The sequence below is a fragment of the Podospora bellae-mahoneyi genome, chromosome 6 (assembly GCF_035222275.1).
Source record: "Podospora bellae-mahoneyi strain CBS 112042 chromosome 6, whole genome shotgun sequence".
Lineage (NCBI taxonomy): Eukaryota > Fungi > Ascomycota > Sordariomycetes > Sordariales > Podosporaceae > Podospora > Podospora bellae-mahoneyi.
In genome coordinates this window covers 562,011-573,940 of record NC_085885.1, presented here as the reverse complement: position 1 = coordinate 573,940, position 11,930 = coordinate 562,011, and the positions used below count along the sequence as shown (strand labels likewise).

General features: G+C 53.5%; 4 protein-coding genes across 4 annotated transcripts; 2 read left to right on the top strand and 2 right to left on the bottom strand.

Annotated features, from left to right (window-relative positions):
- Window positions 1-174: 174 nt before the first annotated feature.
- ssr3 (SWI/SNF and RSC complex subunit Ssr3) lies at window positions 175-2,793 on the bottom strand (the record flags this gene model as incomplete). Its single annotated transcript, XM_062880888.1, has 3 exons — window positions 175-1,846; window positions 1,906-2,183; window positions 2,595-2,793. 3 exons carry the CDS (start codon window positions 2,791-2,793, stop codon window positions 665-667), a joined length of 1,659 nt encoding a protein of 552 aa, XP_062729120.1. The 3' UTR covers window positions 175-664.
- Window positions 2,794-3,383: 590 nt separating this feature from the next.
- Window positions 3,384-6,818, bottom strand: PKH1 (serine/threonine protein kinase; the record flags this gene model as incomplete). Its single annotated transcript, XM_062880887.1, is given in 3 exon segments — window positions 3,384-3,725; window positions 3,789-6,315; window positions 6,329-6,818. The coding sequence occupies 2 exon segments, from the start codon at window positions 5,997-5,999 to the stop codon at window positions 3,384-3,386; spliced, it is 2,553 nt and encodes an 850-aa protein (XP_062729119.1). The 5' UTR covers window positions 6,000-6,315; window positions 6,329-6,818.
- Window positions 6,819-6,969: 151 nt separating this feature from the next.
- On the top strand, window positions 6,970-9,079 carry QC761_604360 (uncharacterized protein). Its single transcript, XM_062880886.1, has 2 exons — window positions 6,970-8,228; window positions 8,285-9,079. The coding sequence occupies exons 1-2, from the start codon at window positions 7,530-7,532 to the stop codon at window positions 8,774-8,776; spliced, it is 1,191 nt and encodes a 396-aa protein (XP_062729118.1). The 5' UTR covers window positions 6,970-7,529; the 3' UTR covers window positions 8,777-9,079.
- Window positions 9,080-10,268: 1,189 nt separating this feature from the next.
- Window positions 10,269-11,201, top strand: QC761_604350 (uncharacterized protein; the record flags this gene model as incomplete). Its single annotated transcript, XM_062880885.1, has 1 exon — window positions 10,269-11,201. The coding sequence occupies one exon, from the start codon at window positions 10,269-10,271 to the stop codon at window positions 11,199-11,201; it is 933 nt and encodes a 310-aa protein (XP_062729117.1).
- Between the last annotated feature and the right edge of the window lie 729 nt (window positions 11,202-11,930).

Genomic DNA, 11,930 nt, shown 5'->3' with positions numbered 1-11,930 from the left:
TTCCTTTTCATTTTAACAGAAAAGAAAAATGAAACAAAAATGTGATTTACACTTATTTTTAAGCTATTCTACATTAAATCTGGTTTTCTTATTTTATTTTACAAAAAAGTAGTAAATATTATATATCTTTGATGTAGCTTAACGTATGGCGTGATGTTGGAAGCATGGAAATGGGAAGGGGGGTCGTAAACAACATTCTCATATTCATCCATCTTGGTCGGCGACCGCGTTTGCTAGAGGTTTTGATCACCGTTTCGTCTCTCACATCTAGCCAGAGTCCGCCTTCGTTGTAATAGCCATGCGACATCACCCCTTCCATATATCCATATGTCATGTTGAACAATAGACCCTTAACACCTACAAACACACCAAAAAGTTCACCGAGTTCAACAAAATCACCCACAACATAAACAACACAACCCAAGTCACCTAATTCCGCTATAACAAGTGCTATCAACACACTGACCAAGAAAACATGAAAACGCCCGGGTATTCAATCACAAAAACATGTAAATACCTCATGACCCCCAACCAAACTCCTCCATAAAAAGCTCAAGCTCCTTCTCGACATCATCCTGCCCACCCTTTCCCTGGCCTGGCCTTGCTATCACGGTTGGATCCTTTTCCCAAAGTCCCCCTCCTGAGTTGTGGCAGCCATAGGCGTCTAGCGTTGCTGTGGCCTCGACGGCGGCCTAGAAAGCAGCACATTCACACTCTCCCTCGCATTAGCCGTATTCCACACGCTATCCCTGCCGCCCTTCCGCCACTCATCACCATGTATGCTCTCCCCGTTGCCCCTCGCCGATTCACCAAGGATAATGTCCAAGTCCCTCTTCTGTGACGACAGCCAAGTCCGGACAAATCCAACCGGGTCGTTGGCCATGGACGTGAAAAAGGTGTGTCGAGCTTTGGACTCATGAAGCGCCTGGCAAACGGTTGCCAGCTGGTCGTCGAGGCGCGCGATTTCCTTCAACATACCGGCGTGCTGTGGGTTGTGCAAGAAGGAAAGGTACCTGACGCGCATGGGGTCATCCACAGCAACCGTGACGTCGTAAATAGTAGGCGTGGGGTTCTTGTGGAATTCCTCGTCGACGCGGATGGTGTAAGGAAGTTTGATAGGGGGCAACGGGCGCAAATGGGGTGTGATGTAGTCGGGGAGATGACCAATCATGCCCATGTCGCGGCCAACAATCTTTTTGAGATACTCGTCACATCGGAAGTTGCGAGTCTCTTCGTCGTCCTGCAGGCCGAAAAGCTTAATGTATTCGTAGACGGCCAAGGTTGCTTCTTTGAGGGTGGCATCTGTTTCATCAATGATGTCGGCCAGTTCCGGGCTCACAGCAAACCGCTCAGGTTCTTCGTGTCTGAATAAGTTGATGGTGATATTGAGGTTCTCATCCCCAGGCCTCTTGAATGCGAATTCGTCAAAGTCGGCAATCGCGGGGAGATTCTGTGCTCCCGAGGGCGTCTTGTCTGGCTTCTTCCACTCGACAATAGTCTCATTTCCGTGGGCTCCAGGTTTCGGGCGGTCAGGCTCAACCGTCAGAGCTTTAAAGAAGTGCGCAAATCTCGTCCGCTGGCCGGGCTTAGCGGGAGCAGGCTTTTGCTGCGGCTTGTCGTCGGTGTCCATCTTCTCGCCATCGGCTTCCTTGCCGGCGTCGTCCTCGTCATTGCTCTTGTCCTTATCCAAATCGAGCGGGTCGTCGAGCAATCGGGCCTCGATAGTAACGCGATAGGTGGCTTCGGAAGTGGAAGAAAATTCAAAGTTGTCCATGCTGGATGCACTCGCCTGCCAGTACTGATCCTCGACCGTGTTGTTGATCCAGATGCGCAGTTTCCGCTGGTGCTATAATTTACAGCAAGTCAGATATGATGTCTTGTACTAAGTAAACCAGCCAAACCTACCTTGGTGTTGCGGGACAGTGAATCCATGATGTCCAACTTCTTGCGCGTCATGGTAGCATCAAGCCGGCGTTCAAAGTCACGCAACTGCCTATAGGCCACTGCCAGGTCAGGGCCACCCACGAGCAGCTCGTCGATGCCATCTGGGAGGTTCTTGTCGGTGGGCTTGCGGCTTCTGATCTTGGCGCGCTGGTTGGCCTGTTGAGCTTGGTAATGCTGCTGATTGATTTGCGCCGCCGTCATGGGCACCTGGGGATGAGGGCCGGCCGACATCATGGGGCCTGTATATGGAAGCGAGGGGTTAGATCTTGAAGCTAATGGTAGTTTGTGATGATGCTGGTCGCAGAATTGAGCGTGTGTGTGCGAATAACAGTGTGGAACGTGTATGGGAGGGCTGCGGCTGTTGGGCTGGAGAAGCGATGATGGACGTGAGGTAGAGGAAGAAACCTAAATGTCAAGCTCCACCATGCCAATGGCCGGGCACTATCGAGAGCCAGGGCCAACCCAAGCAGGCTCAAGGCAAAAAGCGGAGCGGGTTGGGGATGGAGGGGCCGGGGGTGGTCAGGAGTCATGTCCGACATGACCTGTGAGGTGGCTTCAGTGGTGATGGGAAAAGAATGGGATGGACCATCATGGAGGCGATCTCTGATGAAGGCCCTGCCCTATCCATAGCGATGGAAGTCACTACTTACCAATGCCGCCTCGGCGGTGCGATGCTCCTGACCTTGGAGGTGCATGAGGGCCGGGATGCCCACCGTGGCTGCCATGGCCGTGGTGTGGTGTTCCGTGAGGAGGGTGGCCGTGGGGCGTGGCGTAGGGACGGAATTGGGGTTGGGACTGCATTGTGGTCGATTGGCGCTTCCCCAGTCTGGAGTGTAATGGCGCTATCATCCGACAGCGATGGTCGATTGCACGTTGCGTTGAATGGCGGATGCAGGCGCGTCAATCGCGTCGTTGCTCTTTCTCCAAGTCTGGTGGAGTTTGTGGTGTGGAAAAGTCGCTGGCGTTCCTGCCGACTGCTGGCTTGGCTGGGCTAGGGGGTTCCACTATGTCTTGGCACAGATTACAGCAAAGCTGGTCTGAGCGCTACAAAATATGACAGCTCTCTGCTGCCCGTCCTTTTGAACATACCTCATTAGCTTGTACATACTCGATACGAATAAACATTCAGCCTCTCCTCTAAATTCCGAAACAATTTTCCTGTCAATCCCCTACAATTCCTTGCCAAAAAGTACACTGACAGGCGACAGGGTGATGCTCCAAGCTAACCCTGCGCCACGCTACCAAAAATGCCTATTAAAGGTGTGTAGTACGAGTAGTAGTAGTAATAATAATGTAATGCCCTCCTTGTGTCTTTTTCTCCGTCCCATTCCTTGGGAAGGCTGATCCCATGTCGAAACTCGTCCCCTTTAGTTCACATCCCGTTGCTGTGCCTTGTGCTTTGCTCGTGGTGTCCTGTTTTGTCGTGAAGGCAATTGAAACTAGAAAGCTGCCCCTAGTCCATTCTTTGACTGACGCTTGCTGAACCGGTTGCGCTTCACATGTGTCGGATCTTCCAAGCTGCCTTGGCTCTTGCTGAGCTGGTTGCGCCCGGATCTGTCGCTGATGCTGTATCCCTCGGGGAAGGTGGCTCTACCACCCATTGTGCTCGCTGGGCTCGACATGGAGGACGACATGTCACCAAATCCATTCTCGCCGCTTAGGTTCTGCGAGAGGGCAAGGTCCTTTGCCCGCTGAAGCGAGTCAATCCAATCGTCTACCGAAAATTTGGACCCGTCAGTCTGGGACGACTTTGGCTCCTCGAATTGATAATGGATACCGTTCTGATTCTGTTGTTAGCACACAAACATTTTTTTTCCAAAAAAAGGATAATATCATCAGCTTACCGTATCGACACACCAAACCATTTGCCCTTTGGCGTCCAACTGACTTCTCCACGCACAGTCTGGTGCCAGAAGCGAGATCTCCTGTTTCGACCGTTTCTCTTCACCACCAGCCGGGCAGAGCACGATGCGTCCGCTCGACGTGATCATGACAAGCCGTTGACGTTTCTTGGTGGTGCTGCCACCAAAGAAGCGAGACAGCTTCTTGTGACCATCCCCCTCGCCTCTCCCGTGAGGGCTGTTTGGAATTGGGGAGGATATCACCATCAGGTCGCCTAATTTCAATATCCGTTCGTTATTTCTAGTCAGAACTGGCGACCATTCGATATCAAGCTGCGTTGGCGGTGGCAACTCGGTAATAATCCTGGCTGGTCTCTGGCCATTCGATTGCCCTTGAGGACTTCGCGACTGAGCTGGTTGTGGCTTCTTGGGACTCCCGCCCATCCCGCCATTAAGTTGAATAATGTTGGGTTCGTGAGCAGGCGGTACATATGGCCTCAAACGCGGGGCTTTCATCCTCCACAGCTCCTTGCCAAACTGCTGTCCATCAAAGAACTCGTGGTTCTTGATGTGTTCCACCGTGAGACGTCGGTTGGGATCAAGGACCAAGCATCTCTCTACCAGATCGCGCGCGGCGGGTGGGAATCCGGGGGGAAACTCGTAGTCCAAGGCGACGATCCTTTGAAACGTCAAATACTCGGTAGCGCCCTTGAAGGGCGGTCGGCCCACAAGAAGCTGGTAGATGATGCACCCGAACGCCCACAAGTCACTGGGCTTCCCTGCAGACTTATCTGTCAAGAGCTCGGGACTCACATACTCTGCCGTGCCCACAAAAGAGGTGGCCTTTTGCCCATCAGATATGCCACCTTGGTTAGAGTCTTCTGGAGGCCTGGGTTCGCGGGGGTCTGGTAAGAGCTTGGCGGTGCCGAAGTCGGTAATTTTCACATGCATCTGGTCATCGAGTAGCACATTTTCGGGTTTGAGGTCGCGGTGGATGACGCCTCTCGAATGCATGTAAGCAATGGCATCCAGAATCTGCGCGCCGTAAAACCTCGTGCACTCCACGTCGAACGTCCCCGTCTTCTTGAGGACACCCAACAACTCTCCCCCATTGCACAAGTCCAAAACATAGTAGAGCGACGCCTCGTCCTGAAACGTATAGTAAAGCCGAACGATACCCGGATGATCCGTCAGTCGGTTGAGCGTGTTCTTTTCAATGTTGACGTATTTGATCTTCTTCTCCTTGATGATGTGTTTCTTCTCCAGCACCTTGATGGCGTACTCTCGCAGGGTTTGGCGATCGGTGGCGAAATAGACGGTGCTGTAGGACCCCTCACCAAGTATTCTGCCAAACGAGAAGTCTCTAACTCCTTTCTTGACAGACTTGATCACTGTCCTTCCCTCGGCGTCAACCTCCCGTCTGAGACTGACGGCGGCGCCTTTGTCTTTCCATTCTTCACTGCTGGCTATTGGCGGCATGTCCTGCACATAACTCCCGGGTGGCGCGTGGGGAATACCCGCGATGGGGGCGTATGTGGTGCCCATGCCCTGGGAGCTCCTCCTAGGGGGCATCATACCGTTCCCAGGCTGGCTGGGACTTGGAGCCGGGCGTTGGGAACGACTTGGCTCGCGTGATGGGATATAAGTTGGGTTGTGCTGGTCAGATCTGGGCTCGTTCCCCGGGTCGGCATAGGGTGTTGCTTGCTGGTCAGGTCCATGCCCAGGCCCAGCCTCAGGTGACACAGCTGGACCTCCGATAACACCTGGACCCGGCGAGCGTCCTCCATTGGAAGACTGATAGTTTGCATATCTTTCCGCCAGGAATGGGTCGCTCGAGGCAGCCGAGTTGCCTAGGCCTCTGGCCGCGTTCAAGTTATTCTGCGCGGTCTTGAGAATGGCGGCGGCAGACTCGTACGTGTGCGGCGGTCGGGAGGGCGAGTTCCTGGCTGTCGATTGATAGTCGAGGGTGTCGTGCGGAGTGCGAGGAGGTGTAGGCTCTGCGGTGTCCGGAGTTAGGGGGCTCGGCATCGGTAACTGTTGCTGTTGATGGTGTTGCTGTGGTTGTTGCTGCTGGTAGCTGTATTCTTGCTGTTGCTGGGGCTCGGGGGAATCATGGGGGTCGTTCGATGCGTCCCGTGAGGGGTTTGGGGAATCATCGGGATTGGCAATCCGTAGACCGCCCAGGGCCCGAGACAAACTCAGATCACCATTCATCTTCGTGTGTGGGATGGTGTCCCCGATGGACACAGAGGCGACGTCACCGGAACGGAAGAGAATAAGGAGCGGGCGGGCGGCGGTGGGGGTTGGTGGTGGTGGTGAGCGAGCGACGACGTAGGATTGCTGGCGGCGGCGGGCATGCGGTCGGGGTTCGAAGCAGCAATTGGTAACGCAAGTGTGCCGCAAGGCGGCGAATAAAAACTAGATTTTGTAATCTCGACAACGCGGCCCTGTTTGGCCGTGGATTATCTGCGTGTCTCGTTTGTATCGAGATGGAGCGACGGAGACGCCTCGCGCCTCTTTGCTGGGCTGGCTGGGCTGCTTGGCTGGGCGTGATCTGATGGACCTAACTTCCGCTGCCAAATCCAAGATCCCGGCCCGTCAAATTACCGATTCTTGGGCATTCAACGCGCTGGCCGTTGGCTCTTGCAGTTCCCGGAGAACGGGCACCGAGGCGGGGATTTGCTCCGATGAGGAAAACGGCGTTGATCTGGGAAGTCCGGCTGATTGTTGGTACCGGTGCGAGTTCTTGAAGCGCAATTCTCAGGGCCGAGGGCGGTGACGATGTCTGCTGAAAATGAGGCGCTCCTCGATGGCTGGCCCGGTGGACTCGGCCTCAGCAGCCGGGGCCACTTGTATGAATTGGCAAGGGCGTTCAGGTACCTAACGGTGCGTGGGTGCCCCTTTTATGGCTCTGACTAAGATGCGATACTTTGATGCCTATCTTGAGAGCACTAAGAAGATGCCTTGCAGGTTCCAGCCATATCGTAAACTTGATGCATTTCATTGAAAATCGGTGTTCTTTCATACCGTAGCCAGGAAATACGGCTTCAACGCGTCTGAGAGTCACATTAGTCAAGAGCAAAGTGGTAGCGCTTGTATCTCATGCTAGTGTGACCATATAGTTCGACATTTTTGGTGTCTGAAGCTTGGATGTTCGCTACACCAGACCAACGTGCATTCGTCACCAGTCGACGTGGCTAGCAAACTGTTGGCTCTAAGGCTAAAAGCTTCTTTTCAGAAATTTCAGAATAAATCATACAGGGTAAAGGTAGGCACAAGATCTCAAGGTTGTTATATCGGTACTATGTGGACACTTGCTCCAAGATTGAGACCAAAGGGTTCTTCAACTCAGCAGCTGTGTGTGTTGACCTCTTGCCATATGCAAGACTATACAGCCATACCTTAAGCGGTTTTTTCTTTTACCTCTCGAATGTAAACATCTATGTCTGTATCTGGGGTTGGACGCGTTTTCCTCCAATGTATGTACCCGTCAACTTCCAGCATTGCATGTCTGTAGGACTGCTCCTTCCTATCGCCTCTGATCTCAAAGCAGCTACCGTTGTGAAGTGCTTGTCAGCTCTGACTTCCTTGAACCAAAACTTGTCATGCTTTCCCTTCCACCAACCTTTTCCGCTGCTTTAACAGTACCCAGTCCAGTCTCAAATTCATAGGAATCCGGGATCTTATCTGTATGCTGTCCCCAAACCCGTCCGAGGAATCCAGTGTCTTCGAATCAGCCCTACAATGCTGCGTCTCCAGCCCACTATTCTTTCACTGACCATGGTCGAGGTCGAGGAGCTTGATCAACGTCTGAAAGAGAAGAGACACCACCGCCAGTTCCTCAACTATCTTACAAAGCCAGGGGATGCATCCGCGATACCAGAATTTGTTCCAAGCGTTCCCCCGGCCTCTTCTGCTAAAGCGCGCGGCAAACAACCACAGATTGACCAAAACATACGGTTCTTGCCCCCCGGTAACAGACCAGAATCTAGACGTTCCACAGACACGGAGCCATCCAGTTCAGTTCTTGCTCAGCAGAACCAAGGGGCCACCTTCACACTGCCGGACCGCACCAGAACAGTTGAAGGCCAACCTAGGCCTAATATAAAGGCTGATCACCCGCTAGAACTTGATGGGCAGCCGCCTTCTCCGTCCCAACAGCCAGTACTATCGACTCCTAGACATAATCAAGTGGCAGAGTACCACTCAGTCGACACTTACCCATCCCTTCCAACAGGTTCACCCGGCCAATCATCAGCTTCAACTCCGGGTATCCATACCGACCGTGTACCTCCAGTTGACAGAGAGCGGACGCTAGAACGAGGACCGGCATACCCGTCCCGTCCAGCAACATATAGACGGCTGGTAGAGCCAACAGTCTGGCCTTCGTCCCCCATCACCCATGATTTTGAGCGTCTAGCGATTGTTCAAAGGGCTGTCAGAGTATAGCATACTCTTGTCTCATCATACTTTTCGACCATGCTGATCACCTGTTCTAGACCCTAGCGCAGTTAGATGATGCGGACAGAAGACACAACAACCCCCGTGCTTCAATGAGTCCCTCTCGCCGATCAAGCACAACGGTTCCTCGCCATCGGATCCGACCTCGGGACAGCGTCCCTGGTGAACCCACGACGCCACGCCGTCAATTGTCTCCTCCGCCTTTTGAGATCTACGACGATTCTGTGCCGCCCTCGGCCCAACCTCAAACGCCCCAGAATTTGCCGGAAGCACAGCACCAGAGCCGATTGCGGGGCTCTTACACAGTCCCAACCCGCCGTGGCACGTCTCCAGGATTTGACTCGCTTTCAAGGCTCAGCCGACGAAGACGTGAGCGAGAAGAAAGAATTCCAAGCCCGCCTGGATTACAGACGCCGGGCATGATGGGGTTGTACGGTGGTCTTGAAAATGCTGATGACGTGAGTTTGTTTGAGCGGGCCATTCGGCGGAGCATGGAGCATATGGATGGCAGTCCAGGGCCAAGCAGGTAGCATGCTTCTCTTACCTGTGATAACCGGAAAGGAGGAGCGAGCGGAGAGGGCGGTTGGAAGGCAACTTGGGATTATTCGTACTCGCTGTCCTCGTACTTGTCTAGTTGAGCTTTATGTTTCTAGCCAAGACCAACCCAGCATGTTTGATATCGGTTGTATGATTATTACCATAGAAACACTCGCTTTGACCTCGCACTCTGATCTTTGACCTTGCTGCGCCAGCACTGAGCAGCAGCCTCTGCGTTTTTGCTTGCTTCACCACGGCTAATAGTTCAGAGACAGACCAATACTTCCCGTTCATAAAGTGCATAAATTGATGCTGCATCCAGACACAGCCAGTGGCTGGGCACTGCAGGGTAAGCAGACAGGATCGAGACGACGGCGGATGGTCACAACGATTGCGAGCTCATTGGTAGCACGTGACAAGAGGCGTGGGTGTAATGGGGAAGGGTTGGCACTAGCTATCAGGGTCTGTTACACGAGCAGTGATTGGTGTCTTGGCCCATTGGAGTGTGAACAGAGTCAGGACTTGGGGCGTGTATCTTAAGGCGAGGAGTTGGGGGTCCGGGCGGTGCTCGGGACTGACCAGAAAAGCGCCGAATCTGCCGGGCTCATCAGGCGAGAAGCAGCATGGATCACCGAGAGCGGGGACAGTCAGCGGGGGCGGAACGACCAAGGGGGCAACAGCCGATCTAACCACATTCGGGCCAGCTATCTTCCGCCGCCGCCCGCTTTCTGCAAACAATTTTGACCCAATCAGAAGAGCCTCAGTGGGCCAGACCCGCTCTTTGGGGGCTGGCCAATGGGATGTTACAAAGCCCTTTCTCTTGTGGCGCATCCACCCACCTGCAAGCTCCAATGCCTTTTTGTCTGCCTCGCAGGTCGAAGCATGTCTCACGCTGCCCTCTTCTGCTTCTTCTTCCCCCAGATCTTACCTTGCGCCCTGCTTCCTTTCCTCCTTCTCTTTTCTCTCTTCCACCCCAACCTTCCCATCACACATATATTTGTTACCTCCTCCCTTCTTTCTTCCCATCTTTGACTTGACCACTTCTCGACCCTTCCTGATCCACGCCAACCACGCCGTCGTCTCCCACTTACACACGGCTCCCACATTCTCGTCACCGTCGCGTGCCTGGCTTCCACCTTGCCGGCTCTTACCCGCGTACCCTTTCCACCACTTCACCTCCGTTTCCAACGTCCTCAGCGCCTCACCTGCGGTCAATTCCATTACTATTTTCTGGGTTGGGATATTCTGACCTCCACTCCTCCTGGCCAATTGTCTTGTACACCCCGGCCAATCTCATCGTCGCTACCTTGACCTACCTCCCTCAAACTTTTCACCACCTTTCCCCTGACAGCCACTCCTAACATCACAGCACCAGCACCTACACCTGAGGCGCGCTTGATCTGACCAGTGTCACTTCATTCGCATCTAACTCACATTTCTTACATTTCTCACACTCATCCTCTAGTGATCCAACAGATACCCAAGATGCCGTCTTTCGATCGCGTCTACGGTTCATCGCCGGTTCTCGCCATGTCACCACAGGCAGTTCACCAGGGCTCGCTCGGCAAGCCTTTTGTCCAACAACACCAAGCCGTGTCTCTCAACAATGCCTATTTCGCTCGCAGCCCTTCGTCAGTCGCCGGTCGCAAAAGATCCAGGGACGAGGCTGCTGTCAATCTTGACCCCCCCGAGAAGGTGGTTGACGCTCCTGTTATCAAAACCCCAGAAGAGGAGTACGTCTACGGCCCTGGCATGACTCTCATCAAGAAGAGTTCTGACTACGTCGCGGATGCCAGCAGTCAATCTGGCACTTGGGTAGAGGAACAGGTCGCCAAAGAAGAAGCGCGCAAGATGGAAGCTGCGGTCCTTGCTCAGCAGCAACTGTCTCAGTCCAGACCCTCTCTCAGAAGTCACAAATCTCAGCGCCTCGAAGTGAGCCGGGACGACAGTTCGCCTAGCAGACGGGCCAGCCCTACCCGTGCGGCCTCCAGCCCCTTGCTGGGTTCGTCCGACTCTCTTGGGCAGCCCATCGTCGATGACTTCACTCTTCATCTTGGCATTGGATGGAGTCGGATCAGCGATGACGAACATATTCAAGCTGCTGCTCGAGGGTGGGCTCGCTTCATTGACAATCATTACCCTGTCACCAACGCCAAGATTCTTCTCCAGAGCCGCGGCCTCCAATCATACTTGGTTGAAGCATCCGAAGGTTACTTTTTATTCGCCGAAAACCTTCGTCAGGGGCGTCTTGTCAGCACCACAGCTGATCGCGCCCTTCAAAACCTCAAGACCTCACCCCCTACCTTTGACGGGCCAGCCACCATGGAAGCCTCTGAATCACCCAGGCCTCTGCAGCCCACCGCCTTTTTTGCGACACACATCAGCCCCGTCACCTCGATTGAGATTGACATGAACTAAACACATATTTGCGACTCACCGTCTTCTGTTGGCTTTGGTGTTGGCGGGATGGGATTCTTTTGAGCGCAGCTTCTGCTGAAGTGTTGCGTGGGCGGCATGGCGTTGAATCTGGCAGGCGTCGATGCGATTTCTTCGACCATATTCGTCTCATATTTCCAAGGGGTTCTGGGGTTCAAAAGGTAACAGGGGATTTCAGGGCAATTTCACTTCAGCCATGTGTTTTTAACCAATCAGGTGTATTACTAGCAAGCAATTCGAATTGCCATCAAACTACTACTATGATTTGAAGTTTTGTGAACGTGAATTAGGCTGCAGGCTCATACCGGGCCCGCTCAAGTCATGTCTTGATGAGATCAGAGGGTTTGTGTGAAGTTATGTCAGTGAGCATGTCAGGTGGTGATTGAGTTTTAGGTGTGCGGTGCCATCCCTTCGTTTGCTAAAGCATGCGGGCATCTGGCCGACAGCTGATGGCAATTGATGGCCCTCCGCCCCGAACAGGACAGATTCTTGGGTAGAAAAGGCCAACACCAAAGACAAACTATCGAGATGACAGAGGTGGATTCTGGACACAACCTCGTCTCTGCTTATCTTTGTCCTACCGAACCACTTCAGCTCCGTCCCGAACACTCGAGGTGCCGGAATCGGGAGTCAGGTGAGTGAGCCCAGCAGGTTTGGTCTCACGCTACTGACCAACTTTACCATGCACCGCAACGGGAATATGGAAACGGT